This window comes from Grus americana, chromosome 3 (genome assembly GCF_028858705.1).
Source record: "Grus americana isolate bGruAme1 chromosome 3, bGruAme1.mat, whole genome shotgun sequence".
Classification (NCBI taxonomy): Eukaryota; Metazoa; Chordata; class Aves; order Gruiformes; family Gruidae; genus Grus; species Grus americana.
The window spans coordinates 112,860,124-112,875,890 of NC_072854.1; the positions used below are offsets into that span (position 1 = coordinate 112,860,124).

Here is a 15,767-nt window from a genome sequence, read left to right on the forward strand (position 1 = left end):
ATGTGGGAGCTCTCAGTCCACAGTAGGGATGGGTCAGGAGGTGGCATGTCTCAGGAGGAAGCAATCCTCAGGTCACAAGGTGGCATTCAGGTTATATATTGACTTTAGCTGTCTGTCTGCTGTGTACAGTGTCCCACACTGAGCCATCCTGGAAATGAGCATAACAGCAAGCATTTGTGTAATAGATACAAGTCCTCAATATAAACAGCTAGTACACCAGAGTGGTCCACTTCTTTTCAAGGCTGCCTGTATTGCTGAGTCCAAAACTGGAGCTGTCTGTTGCTGTGGAGCATGCAAAGGACAGTTGCACTTAGAGAAATCTGCCTGGGAATAGGAAGGGAGCATTTCATCATATAGGCTTATCTTTGACTTGCCTCCACTATGGCATTTGCATTGGTCTGAGAAAGCAGCATCTGTCTTGTTTAAAAGCAATTGGCATGGAGAGATGCTGGCGTACGCTTGCCTATGTGACAAGGCACATCCAAACCTCAGTTTAGCAGCCTCAAGAAGGAAAGCACACGTGATCTGGAGAAGTTGGCTGGAGGCCTGACCAGTGGGAATCCCAGGCAGCTTCGTTGGGTTGAGAGTGTCACTGCTGCCTGTGCTTAGTGGGGACCCTGCTGGAGAACAGGGAATGCATCCTGATTTGGTGTGTGCCCTTGGCCAAGCTTTTGCGGGAGTGCACTGTTTTTCCATTGCAGTCAGGCCTGCTCTGTTCTGATTTGGGATGCCATGACCTCTGCAATGGCACTGAAGAAGCTATGCATCCTCATGCCTCTGCTTCATTGCCCTGCTGCTTGGAACAGCCCACCCTTCCTCATTATGTCATGGGCAGCAAACAAGCAGAGGGATCTTTATGTTAACTCTTGTCCTGAACAGCCATTCTTTCATTAGAAATGCAGTGTTATGAGTAGTTCAGATATTCTTCCATGTGCACTGTCTGCATGTTAACATTTTGGCAGTATGAAAGCAGCTGAAAGCCTGTAGTAGATGTAGCCTTTTTTTTTTTTTTTTGGGGGGGGGGGGAAGGGAAGTACTACGCACCCTGAGTACAGCACTGCTGCTGGTCTATCTGCCTCTTTTCATGTGACTCCCTGTGTTTAGGGCTGGTGTACCCTCAGTCATGCATCTTGGCTGATCTCTTAACAAGGATGTTTCAAAAGCATAACCTGTTAAAACCCTGTGAGGGAAACATAGTGGCAGGTCCAAGAACAGTTTTGGCTACAGTTTGGCTACAGCTATCAGATACTAGTTTTGAAAGCCCTGGGGAAGAAAATTATTTTGCACATCACGTTAGATATTCAGAAAGATTTTTATATTCTCCTAGATAAATCCAACAGATGTTTTCTGTAATGCTGAGTGAATCCTATGTCTTCCAGAGATCAGTTAATCCATTGCCTGGCTGTGCTCAAGCCTCCCTCACACCTGACTGCTTTCACATAGGTAGCAAGCAACTCTGATAGCTGTTGCTGTTGATCAGTAGTAGCTACTGATGCTGGCTGAGGCATGGACACAGTCTGTTCATGTTCTTATCCGTTTCCTGAGCCTCCTTATCTCGTAGGTACATTTGTCCCAGCCTGGTACGTCTACTGTGCTTTGTTCTAACTGTTGTATCTCTTTGGGGTGTGTCCTGCTCTTTCCTGTGCATCTGTTGTGACTGTGCTGTCTCAGTGGTATTGTGATACTATGAAATATGTATATGAACACAGAGGAGTGCTAAGAGCTTGTGATGGGAGAGCACGCTGCTCCCAAAAGGCCTCTGGGTGGCAGTCAGAGCTCCTGGGCAGACCCGTGCGTGGTCCCTGCAGTGGGAAAACTGCTTCTGAGTGTGTTTAATAGAGCAGCTGGGTGCAGCAAGCTCAAGGGCAAGTCACTGACCAAACCAGAGTTGAGATAATCTGCCCAGAGATTGAAGAGTTAGGCACTCTTCCAAGGGCTGATTGGAGTAGGGCATGCCTGATAAATGTATATACATGGTGAGATGGTGATGTTTTATGCAATTAAGAATGGACTGCCCAGTCAGATGAGAACAATAGGGGCTTTTGGAGCGGGCTTTCTCTCCAGTGAGGATAGGAAAAATAGAAAAAGTGCTCCAATTCAATACAGTGGTGCTGAGGTTCCCTTTAATGTGCTGCACTGGCAGGTCCTGTACTGGCCTCTTTGAAAAGAGGCTGCAGTCTGTCTTGAATGGCCATCCCAGGGGGCATGTGCTAGGCAGGACACAAGGCTGTGGGCAGCTGCAGGCAGCCAGCCATGAAGGCAAGGAAAGGTGGACGTATCCGTTTACAGGACACTGTTTTCTTCCCTTTTCCTCCCATTAGTCCTGACTGAGGATGCCATTTTGCTCTTGGTAATACATACCCTGCCAACACTGGCATTTTTTGCTGTTCTCAGCGTGCCATTGCCCTCTGTCCTCCTCCCGTGTAGTGTGGCCAACTTGCTGCTGTGAGGAGAAGGAACTCCTCCTCAGCATGGGCTTGACGTTCCTTTGCTGATTCAACCCTCAGAGGCAAAAGGAAGAAGAGTGTCAGCTGGTCCTCCAGAAGGTCTGAGCTTTGGCCCTGGGTTTGGTCTGTCTAGAGGCACTTGGAAGGAGTTGGGATGATGGAGGGGACCAAGAATAGTCACATGGGGAAAGAGGCTGGATTTCCTAAGGCAGGCAGAGCCGTAAGCTATTAAATGCTTTACAGGAAAGGAAGGGACATAGCAACCTGGGGAGTTTTGTCCTCCTGTCCCTCATGCACTGGGATTTCCTTTGAGAAGATCACCTGGAAATTGGGATGAATCAAACCTACTTCAATTTTCAGTAAAAGAAGTCTGCTCTGTATCCAGCAGCAGGGCAGACATGTGCTACTGGTAGCAAGCTGCTGTCAGCCAGGATGCTGGGGAGCCAAAATGCCTCTCTCATGGCAAGAGGTTGCTGGTTAGCACCAGGGCTGTTGTGCTGCACACCACCTTGCATAGCTCAACTGGGAGACCTGATACACAGCAGTCATGTGGTGGTCCTGGCCCTAGCTCTTTCCTTGAGGATCCCAGGAGAGGGCTGTCATGGCCTTGCATTTGGCCTTTGCGTCCTATTGTGTTACACCACTTCACTGCAGCTTGCTTTACTTGTCCTTCCCAGGCTGCAGCAGGTGCATTTGCTGGAGGGCAGAGAGGCAAGAGTGTGCTAGTGAGGCTTGTGTGCTCTGTCACACTTTCCCTTGGGGAGGCTCTCAAAGCAGGCTGACGTCGGCCTTCATTCGAGTTCATCTTAAAGCATGTAATTGGCCCACCTACCCATCCTGATGCCTGAGCTGCAGAGCCTGGTGAAGAGCCTGCTGCTGTCCCAGTTCATCGCTCCTGTTTGCTGGCAACAGGGACTTGGTTTCTGAAAGTGGAGTAGGTCTCCCCTCCCCTCTGCGTGCATCAGTGGTGTCTCATGCAGACATATCACTTACGGCTGAGGGAGTATCTTAACTTCAGAGAGCTGTGGTTGAGAGCGCATTCCGGGCAGTACCTCACTGCTCGCACCCCGTTTGTGTGCTCTTCCGTGCTTTGGCCACGGTTAGAGGTGAGCTGTAGGGCTGGACACCCCCCTGGTCAGAGCGGGTAGAGCTGCTTTTACAAACTGCTCTGAGACTAGGCAGTCTGCAGGGCGAGCTGCAGGGCATCCCCATGGCCCGGGGTGTCTGGTCCTGGCTGGCTGCCTTCTGCCCTCTAGTGGGATGCTTTGCAGGAAACAGGTGCTGCACAGCAATTGAGCACGGGGTGCATGAGTGTCCCGTGCCTTGTGAGCCCCACTGAAAATCTGGTATTTGTCTAGAAGCCCAGTCTCGGAGGTGGATGTCACCTTGAAAGGCAAACTTGAGCTGCCAAAGTCAGGAAGAATACTGAGGAGCTGCTAAACTGCTGGTATTGAAGGCTTAGCCCACGACCGTGCATCTCATAAGGATGGTAGTGTTGACAAGGATGTGTGGAGGGTCAGTGCTGGGAAAGGTGGATGTACTCTAACATTTGTAGATGGCATGGGAGCTACAGGCAAAACCCAGGAAGCCTGGCTGCTGCCACTTCAAGAAATCAGTGCAAATGTTCAGAAAAATAATCCTGCCCAGAGAATGAGCTGTCACTGACCAGTGGTCAGTAAGCCAAACACTGAACAGCCCAGAATGCTAGCAGAAAAAATGTACCATGTCTGCTCAAAAGAAGTGTGAAGTGTGCTGTTAAGGTTTTATATCTCGTTAGTGGCCAGATGTACCATTCATTGCTGCCTCGCTTTCCATTCTAGCCTTCACCTTCCATGTATGATCCTTGTAGAAGTGCTCCTTGGCACCTGTGCCTCCTCAATGCCTGTGTCCTGTGCAAAAAGAGAAGTCTGAGGTTCCTTGTTTACACAGAGCTCAGGCTGCTTCACTGCCAGGCACCTTTGCCAGGTTGTGGATAAGTTTTGGGTAGTTGTGCAGGTCCCATTTTACAGGGTGCTTCTAAAGCTGCTGCTCCCCTCACTGTGTATGGTGGACCCCCAAATCTTTTTGCTGAGACTGTAGGTAGGTCAAAATTGTTTCCTCTCCTTACTAGTTGCTCTCTGGCTTACGGGCAAAGCACAGGCTCAAACCTGCTCCTCCTGTACTGTGCACAGATGTATTTTCATCCTGTTTTGCCTCCCTCTCTACGAGCCTTAGGAGCTGTACCTCTGGTTTGTATTCCCCTGCCATCAGGGGCTTTAGAGATGTGTGGCATTCACTGAAACATTGGTCTTGAAATACAACAGTAAAACTAGCCACTGTGCATGTCATCTTGTGAGCAGCAGTCACCTGTTGGGACAGGAGGTTGTATGAATTTGCAAGCAACAGCTGGAGCCAGTGCTTTGCTGCTGGCACTGAATTTCACAAAATACATGTGTTACAGGAGCTTTGCTGCTTCAAGATAAACTCACAGGCCAGGTTGGTGACAGTGCTTCATCAGACTTCAGAGCAAAACCTCCAAATTCGTCATTTAACTAGAGAGGAAGGAAATAGCTGGGAAACTGCAACCTGCAGCAGGAAAAAAAAAAAGGAAAAAATGTGCTTAGAATGATCATAGAATCATAAAATGGCCTGGGTTGGAAGGGGCCTCAAAGATCATCTAGTTCCAACCCCCCTGCCATAGACAGGGACACCCTCCACTAGACCAGGTTGCCCAAAGCCCCATCCAACCTGACCTTGAACATTTCCAATGATGGGGCATCCACAGCTTCCCTGGACAACCTGTTCCAGTGCCTCACCACCCTCACAGTAAAGAATTTCTTCCTAATATCCAATCTAATTCTCCCCTCCTTCAGCTTAAGGCCGTTACCCTATGCCCTATCACTACAAGTCCTTGTAAACAGTCCTTCTCCAGATTTCTTGTAGGCCCACTTTAGGTACTGGAAGGCTGCTATAAGGTCTCCCTGGAGCCTTCTCTTCTGCAGGCTGAACAACCCCAACTCTCTCAGCCTGTCTTCACAGGAGAGGTGCTCCAGCCCTCTGATCATCTTTGTGGCCCTACTCTGGATTTGCCTCAACAGTTCCATGTCTTTCTTGTATTGGGGACCCCAGAGCTGGAAGCAGTACTCCAGGTGGGGTCTCATGAGAGTGGAGTAGACAGGGAGAATCACCTCCCTTGACCTGCTGGTCACGCTGGTTTTGATGCAGCCCAAGATACAGTTGGTCTTCTAGGTTGCAAGTGCACATTGCTGGTTCATGTTGAGCTTCTTGTCCACCAACACCCCCAGGTCCTTCTCCTCAAGGCTGCCCTCAATCCATTCTCCGCCCAGCCTGTAGTTGTGCTTGGGATTGCCCCGACCCATGTGCAAGACCTTGCACTTGGCCTTGTTGAACTTCATGAAGTTTGCACAGGCCCACCTCTGAAGCCTGTCAAGGTCCCTCTGAATCAGCAAACTTGCTGAGGGTGCACTCAATCCCACTGTCCATGTTGTCGACAAAGATGTTAAACAGCACCAATTCCAATACCAACCCCTGAGGAATGGTCTTCAATTAGACATTGAGCTGTTGACCACGTGTCTTTGAGTGCGACCATCCAGACAATTCCTTATCCACTGAGTGGTCCAGCCATCGAATCCATGTGTCTCCAATTTAGAGACAAGGATGTCATGCGGGACAGTGTCAAATGTTTTGCAGAAATCCAGGTAGATTATGTCTGTCACTCTTCCCTTGTCCACCAATGCTGTAACCCTGTCACAGATGGCACCAAATTTGTCAGGCACGATTTGCCCTTAGTGAAACCATGTTGGCTGTCACCGACCACCTCCTTATTTTCCATGTGCCTGAGCATAGTTTCCAGGAGGATCCGCTCCATGATCTGGCTGAGCACGGAGGCGAGACTGACCAGCCTGTAGTTCCCTGGGTCTTCCTTTTTCCCCTTTTTAAAATGGGGGTTATGTTTCCACTTTTCCAGTCAGTGGGAACTTCACCAGACTACCACAGCTTCTCAAATATGATGAAGAGTGGCTTAGCAACTTCATCTACCAGTTCCTTCAGGACCTGCAGATGCATCTCATCAGGTCCCATGGACTTGTGCACCTTCAGGTTCCTTAGAAGGTCTCAAACCTGATCTTCTCCTACAGTGGGTGGTTCTTCATTCTCCCAGTCCTTGCCTTCTGTGACCTGGGCAGTGTGGCTAGAGCCCTTGCCAGTGAAGACTGAGGCAAAAAAGTCATTGAGTACCTCAGCCTTCTCCATATCCCAGGTAACCAGGCCTCCCATTTCCTTCCAGAGAGTGTCCACATGTTCCCTAGTCTTCCTTTTATCACTGATGTACCTGTAGAAACTTTTCTTGTTGCCCTTGATGTCCCTGGCCAGATTTAATTCTATCAGGGCTTTGGCTTTCCTAACCTGATCCCTGGCTGCTTGGACAATTTCTTTGTATTTCACCCAGGCTACCTGTCTTTGCTTCCACTCTCTGTAGGCTTTCTTTTTGTGTTTGAGTTTGTCCAGGAGCTCCCTGTTCATCCATGCAGGTCTCTTGGTGTTTTTGCCCAGTTTCCTCTTTGTTGGGATGCATTGCTCCTGAGCTTGGAGGAGGTGATCCTTGAATACTAGCCAGCTGTCTTGGGCCTCTCTTCCCTCCAGGGCTTTGTCCCATGGTACTCTACCAAGCAGATCCCTGAAGAGGCCAAAGTCTGCTCTCCTGAAGTCCAGGGTAGGGAGCTTGCTGCGCACCCTCCTCGCTGCCCTGAGGATCTTGAACTCCACCATTTCATGATCACTGCAGCCAAGGCTGCCCTTGAGCTTCACATTCCCCACCAGCCCCTCCTTGTTGAGAATAAGGTCCAGCATGGCACCTCTCCTTGTTGGTTCCTCTGTCACTTGTAGAAGGAAGTTATCATCAACGCATTCCAGGAACCTCCTGGATTGCTTATGCCTTACTGTCTTGTCCCTCCAACAGATATCTGGTTGCTTTAGGTCCCCCATGAAGACCAGGGCTTGTGAATGTGAGGCTGCACCTGTCTGACTATAGAGGGCCTCATCCATTCAGTCTCCGTGGTCGGGTGGCCTGTAGCAGACCCCTGCTACAGTGTCTCCTGTCCCTGCTCACGCTTTAATCCTGACCCATAGGCTCTCAGTCAGCTCCTCATCCATCCCCAGGTGGAGCTCCATGCACTCTAGCTGGTCATTGACATAGAGGGTGACACCCCCTCCTCATCTCCCCTGCCTGTCCTTCCTAAAGAGCCTGTACCCTTCCATTCCAAGACTCTAGTCATAGGAGCCATCCCACCACATCTCCATGATGCCAATGAGATCATAGCCTTGCAGGTGTGCGCACGTCTCCAACTCCTCTTGTTTATTCCTCATGCATTTGTATAGAGGCATTTAAGTTGGGCCCCTGATGACGCTGGCTTACTGGCTGGAATTCCTTTGTGCTGCACTTCAGGTGCTGTCCTGCTGACCTGTGATCCTTGTCCAGGCTCTGGGCTTCTACTGCTGGCGTTGGCATCAAACTGGTAGGATTGGGATGGATTGAGGTTCCCTTCCCTTGGCAACTTTAGTTCTGGGGTATTTTCAAAGTATGACTTCAGTGTCTGAGAACATACTCTAGCAAATTTCACCATTGAGTTTTTAATGCTATCAGACAGTTATATCAGTGAGTTCCTGGGTTTGTTCCTTTCTCTCTCTTCCCCCTCTCCCTGTCTTATTTTCATGTAATTGCTTGCAGTTCAGAATCCCAACTTTGAAAGTCAGTGCTTGCTTAGCTAAGGTGAGTGAGTGTGTCTGTGTGCATGTGTGTCAGTGCACACACGCGCATGCTCCTTAGCTGGGGGTGGTGCTGTCAGGATGCATATGTTTGTGTGTATCTGTATGCTCCTTTTCATTACCATCACCTTAGCTGGGGATGGTGGCAGTGGTGGGTGTGTGAATGTGTGTATGTGTACATGTACTCCTGTTTGTTACCTCCTCGGCCAGCAGCAATTGTGGAGTGCATGCTCCTGCTTGGTACCAAGTTGAATAAGGAGGTAGAGCAGAGTGAGTGAAAAGTAGGAGCTGCTTTATTTTGTTGCATGTTTAAAAAGCCATGGTCAGGAAAGATGACTTTTGGCTGACTGACCATGCCAGTTAGTGATGGAAAGAAGGCAGCATTGTTGAAGACAATACAAGGAAATGGTGGGTACCTCTCACCAGTAAACAACCGGTGGTGGAGTATAGGAGTACTGGAGTTCCAGAAGTCTGTCAGACTGTCCTGTTGGAGGTCACTTTCCTTGCTGCTGTCAGTCGCTACTGCTATCAGTGTTACACAGTCATTGTTCACCACAACTCAATGTAGAGGAAGTCCTTGCAGTAGTTCAACAGCTCAAGAGCAGTTGCTACTTATTCTGTTTAATTACATGAGCAAGTAGATCCAGATTTATAATTTATTTACCAAAAAGTTCAGTGACTTGAGTGGTCAGTTCTGGGCAAGACCATGAAGTAGTTGCCATGGGATTTGGCTGAAGTGTTTGAGAGAGGCATACCATTCCGATCACTGTGGATCAATCCTGTCCTACAGAGATCTGCAGGGATTAGTGCGAGACCCACTGCTGTCCAGTACTGGCACTAAACACCTAGTGATGACACAAATCTGGGTGATGCAGGGATTGGTTAAGTAACAGATCAAAAGAGGGTCATCAGGGACAGCCAAGCTGCTATGGAGCTCCCTTTTAAAAATTGTGTGCTCTTGTGCTGCAGATTTAGACTCCAGAATATGCGTGCTGATCCCTGTGGGAGGGGTAGTGGTATTTTAGAAATTGTTTTTTTGAGAAGGGATTGGCGTTGCAGGATACAAGCTATACCTGAGCTAGTGAGATCTTTGAGTGAGCAGAGGATGGAAGGGGGTAACCACCTTCCTGCATGTGGTATAGGAAGTACCGGGGCAGAGTACAGGGTCTCCCACCGTGTAAGAGAGATCTAAAAAACTGGACAGGGGTAGAAAGAGAATAAAGAAGCTTTAAAGTGCCTTATCAGAGATAAAAGAGCTGCCCAAGTGGGCAGAGCTGATCAGTATGCACATACTCTTCCTGGAGCAAAAATACCAGGTACTGACTCCTGAGTGCCTCAGTGAGGAGCATGAAGAGCTAATGAGTGGATTAGTTTGGATAAGAAGCATGTTTCTACAGGGAGAACAACTGCCAGGTAGAATTATAATCTTTAAATATCCTCAAATTAAGACTGGATATCCTTATGGAAGTTTTAATCTTTTGGGGATAACTTTTCCATGCAGGTAACTATCACAACTAGATCAGTGCTGTATGGAAAATTTGAGTAGATGTTTTGTCCTTGGCTTACACATACAAGCCTCATTCCTCTCTATGGCTTGTCTAGGGACTAGGGACAGTCAAAGTTAGCACTAGTTAGTGATGTTAGCTAAGCTTAGCCTCTTTGCAAGCTTTTCCTTAATACATCTGGTGTGGTTGCTGTACCCCATCTTTCTGGCTAGCACTCAGTCCTGCCCTCCCTGCCCTAGAGGTGACCTCCTTGTCTTTGGCCACACTCCCTGCGTCTCACTCCTGAACTTGCCTAAGTATTTCTGGGGAGCAAGAAGCCTGCTCTAGATGATAAGATTTCTCCCTTCCTACAAGCAGACGCTCAGAGGGAAAGGGTAGACAAAGATAGGATCACTAATTGCAGTGGTGTGTATGAGGGCTTAGGGGGCTGTAGACCTGGGTTTTGGCTGAAGGAATCCAGGCCATCTGGCAAAGAGGTGGGCAGAGCTTCCTGACTTCTGGTCTCCACCATGCCCTGCTATCCAAATGCAAAGGACAGAGCAGCAGGGTTGCAGTAACAGTCCAGCAAACCTTCTACACAAGCTGAAATCATTCTAGCAGGGAGAGCAGGGACATGGTAGGAGGCGAGTGCTTGCTAAGCCATAAACCTGTCCAACAGTATTGGCTGTCTGTCCTTCCCTTTCCAATATCATTCCATCTCTGGGCTGTTCTACACTGTTAATGTGCATTAGCATAGCAAGAGAAGGGGATTTTTCCCTCTAAAAACAAAACAAAAAAAAAAGCAAGGCGGAACAGCTTGCAAGAGAGAGCACAGTGTGTCAGACAGAAAGGTATTCGGTAGTGGTCCATCTGTTCTCCAGGAAGAGTGGCCTAAATCTCAGGTACAGCACACTGGTATCCACAAAAGCCGTGGGTACCACTGGCTGCAGCAATGCAGACACTGAGTGTGGAGCACAGAGGCTAGCTTGCAAAGCATGAGAGTGCTGGTGTTGCTTGTTGTAAAAACGTGTCTAGCCTGTGCTCCCTGACACATACTTCCTCACGAGTAGTCTCCATGGGAGTCCTGCTGCAGGCTTCTTAGGCAGGAGGTTGGGGTGGCTGGCTGTCTCACAGACGCTGACTAATCCTTCGAGCAGCAAAAGTAGTTCTTCTCACTCAGCCTCAGGCTCCTTCATGGGTTTTTCCTGGAAGTGCCACTTACCATACCGACTCTCCAGGATTTGAGGTTGTCAGGCTGGCTCTGCTGTGCAAGGATTCCTGTGGGGCTGCTGCCTCCCAGCTTCCCAAGTCAGCTCTGTGTGGTACTGTGCAAGAGAAGAGCTGAGCTGTAATGTCTGCATGGGAACATTTGCCTTAACTAAGACCAGGATAAGAGTGGATTTAAGTGCTTTGGTTTATAAATAAACAGCACTGCGGCCAAGGTAGATTTAAGCAGAGCTGGCAACAGCCCTACTTGGGAAGGGATCTCTTTACCACATGGCCTGCTGTTGGACTTCCTGTCGCATGCTAATCCCTTAAGCCTGCTTTAGCTCTGTTAATTTTCCTTCTTTCCTTTTTTCCCCAATGGGCTGTCTCAGTGGCGTGTGAATGCCAGTGTTCCTCAGCCAAGCTTGTGCCTGCAGCTGGGCCAAGCATCCGGGCTGCCCTCCGAGCACCGGGTACCATGTGGCGGGGCCCCAGGGATGGTGGTGCCTGAATGTGTCCCATTCTCTCTGTCTTACAGGCTCTGCAGTCTGCGCCTGAAGAAACTCACGGTGCTGAAAGAGCTGGACAAAGAGCTGAGCTCTGTGCTTATTGCTGTGAAGATTCAGGTAGGCTCCTCTCCTTGCTGCTGCCTCATGGCAGCAAGCCCATCCTTGTGCCCTCTGTGAAGTGCTGGTCTGCGTGTCCCTTTGCCTTGTGCCAACCTCTTGCTTCTGTCTTGGTTAGCACCCTTGGGGAGATTTTGGCTCCCAGGCAGGTAGGAATGATGCCCCAGGGACAGCAGCAAGCTGCCTGGTGCTGGTTTGTATCAGGGATGAATTTGGTTAGGCCTCTGCACTGAGACAGAGTGCATCTTACTTCCCTGCCTGCCTCAGCCAAGGCCCTCCTCTCCTGTTCGGAGTTTGGCATCCCCTATCTCACCGTTCCTGACCCTTCAGATGGGCTCAGCGCTCAGCGCTGGGTGGTTTCTGGCAGTGCCCTCCATCTGGATCCCCTCCCTGGGGAGTGAAGGGTGGGAAGGGAATGCTGCAAGGGATCAGCAGCTCTGTGCACAACTTCTGCTGACATTTGCACCCTGTGTGATCTCACTGCTGCCTCTGCTGTGCTCTCCCTTTTTCTGTGCATCCCCCCTAGGCCTGGTGCCTCTACTCTGAACCAGGGGGAGGGGAGAGGATCTTTGTCACCAAGGGGAGAGGGAATTTACCCCCATGCTGGTATGTGCGATTCTCCCCCCTTCCCTCTCTGCAGCTGGTGGTGAAAAGATGGGTCCCTGTGGGTGCAGGCACATCCTTTCTGCCTGCCAAAGGACAGCATGGAAGCAAGATGCCTCTTGAGTATCCTGTCCTCACTACAGCTCCCCTAACCCAGCTGGGATGCTGGTGTCCTTCCTTCGTTCTTGTCAGCTGGCAGAAAAGCTGCTGATCCCATTGAAAGCACTGTGGGGCGGGAGCTCAGCAGCTTTGCGCTCCCACAGAGCTCTTTGTGCGGCATACATTGGGATCTAAATCCTGGATTAGCGCTGGAAGCTGCAGTATTAGTGGAGCTCTGGGAGCCGGGGTTTGCCTTCATGGCAGACGTGATTCACTCACACAGAAAGAACTGAAAGCAAAATGTGTGAAACTTGGGGCCTGGGGTGAAGACAGCAGGAGGATGCTGTGGTCCACACACTGTTTATTGGTCGGTGTCCCACTTTGCTGGCCTTTCATCACTGTGTGTATGGTGCCATTCCGGAGAGCTGAAAGCACTGGGCTTTCAGCCCTGATATCCCCGATACTTGTGCCCCTTTGGTGCAGGCTTTAGCAAGGGAACAACCTGGGCAGGAGAGAGCTGCCTGGCCCCTGGAAATGCAGGAGCAGTCAGGGCTGGGGCCGAGGTGCCAGCAGCACAGGACTGGAGGGGCTGGGAGCCAGCCAGGGGCTGTGGGTCCTACCTGGCTAGGAGGGCTCGGCTGGTCCCTCCTTTTATCTCCTGCATTGTCTGCCCAAGCTATCTGTGCTTCTCTGGACTGGGGAGCCTTGGGCTCCCATGCAGCCCCCCTTATGCTGGGGCTGTCGTGTGCTGAGCATGTATGTTCTCAGCTGCCCCCTCTCTCATGCACTGCAAATGTGAGACCATGGAAGAGGCTGCACAGTGGGACTCCAGCTTTTTCAAACAGATCACCCCCATCTCCACCACAGGCCCAACTTGCACCCTGTTGGCAAAAGAAACTAACAGGCCTCAGCGGTGACTGTTTGAGGCCACAGGGGCTCTTCACTGCAGGGCTCCTTTCCCTGCCAGGGAATGGAGTCTGCATTCAGGGTCTTAATCTAAACATGGTCACCTCCTCTCTGTGTGGCCACATACCTGTGGCTGCATGCTGATGTAGGCTCCCTGCAAAGCTGAAGGAAACTGGAGGAGAATGTTTCTGCCCACATTACCCTGTGGCTCAACACTCAGTGTGGGAGTGAGGTGGACTTGTGTGCCACCCCAGGCTGCTTCCACCTGCCTGACCAGCCGCCTTGGCAGGGTCGGGGGCTGCTGAGCCTTCCTGGAAGGCAGATGGAATCTGTAGGCAGCTTCAGCACAGCCTGCCTACAGAATGGCCTCAGATGGATCCATCCCTCCTGCTCCTCTCCTAGGTAACAGATGAGTCATGCTAGCAAAAAGCTGTTTGAAGGCTGCCCAGCGAGTGTTGCCATCTCCATCTTTTGGATGGAAACAGATGATGACTGTAATTTGTGGAGGACTTGCAAGTTTCCAAGGGGGCAGCTGGGGACTAGTGGAAAGGGGAGCTATATTTTCTCCCATTTCAGCAGTAGCTCTGTTGGGTTGAGGAAGTTGCCTGTCAGGAAGTTGCTGCTCTGAAAGGCAGATTGCATGGAAACAAAGCTCTGACCCTGCCCGACTGGGGCCAGCACCAAGACAACAGCCCCAGCACTGGAAACAGTCTGCTCAATGAATGTACATGACCCAAAGTATAGTGTAAGCCTGTCTAGAATATCTGATCTCCTTCTCACAGTGATCATGCCCTTCTGGTCTTAAAAGACAGTTTCCAAGTGTGGCATGTGCTGTTATCTGTTCCTTCATCTGAAAAGACCTCTGTCAAAGGACTAAGGGAACTTTCTATGTCTACAGTACTTACCCATTTCCCAAAGGTGATTTGAATATTTAATGTTCAGTGGCTTCCAGTGAGATAAAGTGTGAACTACTGTGAAAAAGGGGACTTGCTCTCATATTACTTGAGTAGTTTTTAAACTTTTATCCCTCATTATTTGTTTTAACAGACTGGAGATGTCATAGAGCATTTCCTTCTGTGTATTGTTCAGCATGGCATTAACAGATTCAGATGTGCCTGGCTCAGCTACATAAAGGTGCAGGTATCTATCTTGGCATTGTAACTGATTATGGTGTGAAGGGCCACTTGGTGCTGCCTCTCAGCAGAGAGACTTACAATAATTCAGGAACACCCAGTCTTGAGCCGTGAATAGGGGAAACAATCAAAGAAAGAACAAAACAAGCCCCAGCACTCCAAGAACTTTCAACTCCTGTGACAAGTGCTGTGGGAGGGATACAGTTCCTCCTGCAGCTGCTTGCAGGATGTGGCTGGTGACTCAGGATCTACCCTTGGTGCTGCTGTAGAGGGATAATGCTGACAGCCCCTACATAGCGGACCAGAATGTGCGCTACAAAATAGGCCAGGCTGAGAAGCTTGTTTGGCTCTGCCAGGCCTGCCTGCTGCCACAGCCCTGCTCCCTGCAGGAACTTCTATTTCCTTCCTATGCATGGAAGGTACTTGCAGAGTTTTCTGTTTACACCACACTCATGCTTTGTTTCTAATCTTTTTGCAACCACTAGTAGGGTTTTCCACTCCTACCTGAGCAATTCCAGCTACCCCCTAAATAACTAAATTTGCTGATGATATTTAATGGGCTGTTCTCTCCCAAAATGCACCTTTAGATTGAATTCTGGGTAGTGCTTTGCTGTCTGCCTTGGCCTGCTCTCCCGTACTATGTTAGTTCTCTCTCCTTTTCCAGGTTTGGTGTGCACTTCTAGCCTCCACGCTGTGTTTTAAAAAAGACCCATCAGGACAGATTTATACCTGAAATTTGGGATTGTACCTTGCAAACCAGGCCTGGGCATCACATGCCTGTGTATAGTAGTGAAAGCTCCTGTATGTTTTCAGTCTATTAGGTAATGAAGATCCGTGACCACGACCTCTCTCTATTGCTTTTCACTTCCTTGACAGTCTTTGTCATCTGTGATCTTCACTGTAACAGTCTGTTATTGAGTTTTCCTGTAGTACTGATGGTGATGCTTAACTGTTCTGCTCAGAAATTGGTCTTGCCTGACATTACTTGAATTGCAGAACAGCTGAACTACATCAGGTGCTCAAGGTCATGTCCAGTTGAGATTTGAATTTCTCAAGGGATGGAGAGTCCTCAGTCTTCCTGTGTCCTGTCCTAAGGTTTGACTGCACTCATAGAGAAAAAAAATCGCAGCATCTAATGGTAATTTCATATGTTCCAGCTCATCTGCTGCCTCTCACTCTGTCCCTGTGCACTTCTGAGAGGAGTTCAGTTCTGTCCTCTCTGCACCCTCCTTGCTAAGTGTCTGTAGGCAACACTAAAGTACCCCTTCACCTTCTCTTTTTCCAGCTGAACAAACCCAGCTTACTTGGCCTCTCTTTGTATGCTTTGTGCTCCAGCCCCTGACCATCCCGATGTCTTCTGCTGGACTTGCTCCAGTCTGTCAATGTCTGTCTTGTACTGGGGAGCCCAAACTGGCTCTGGAATCCAGTTGTGGTCTCGCCAATGCTGAATAGAGGGGAAGAATCCCTTTTCTCTGCCTACACATTTGCTGAGGCTGAGAT

General features: G+C 49.6%; 1 protein-coding gene across 5 annotated transcripts in view; it reads left to right on the top strand.

Moving 5' to 3' along the window:
* The window catches only part of LOC129204397 (phosphofurin acidic cluster sorting protein 1-like), a 73,300-nt gene that overhangs the window by 40,378 nt on the left and 17,155 nt on the right, over positions 1–15,767 (top strand). For all 5 annotated transcript variants that reach the window (XM_054820321.1, XM_054820320.1, XM_054820316.1 and 2 more), the window contains exon 2: positions 11,439–11,526. In XM_054820321.1, the coding sequence (XP_054676296.1) occupies positions 11,439–11,526 (88 nt within the window). The remainder of the gene's footprint in view (positions 1–11,438; positions 11,527–15,767) is intronic.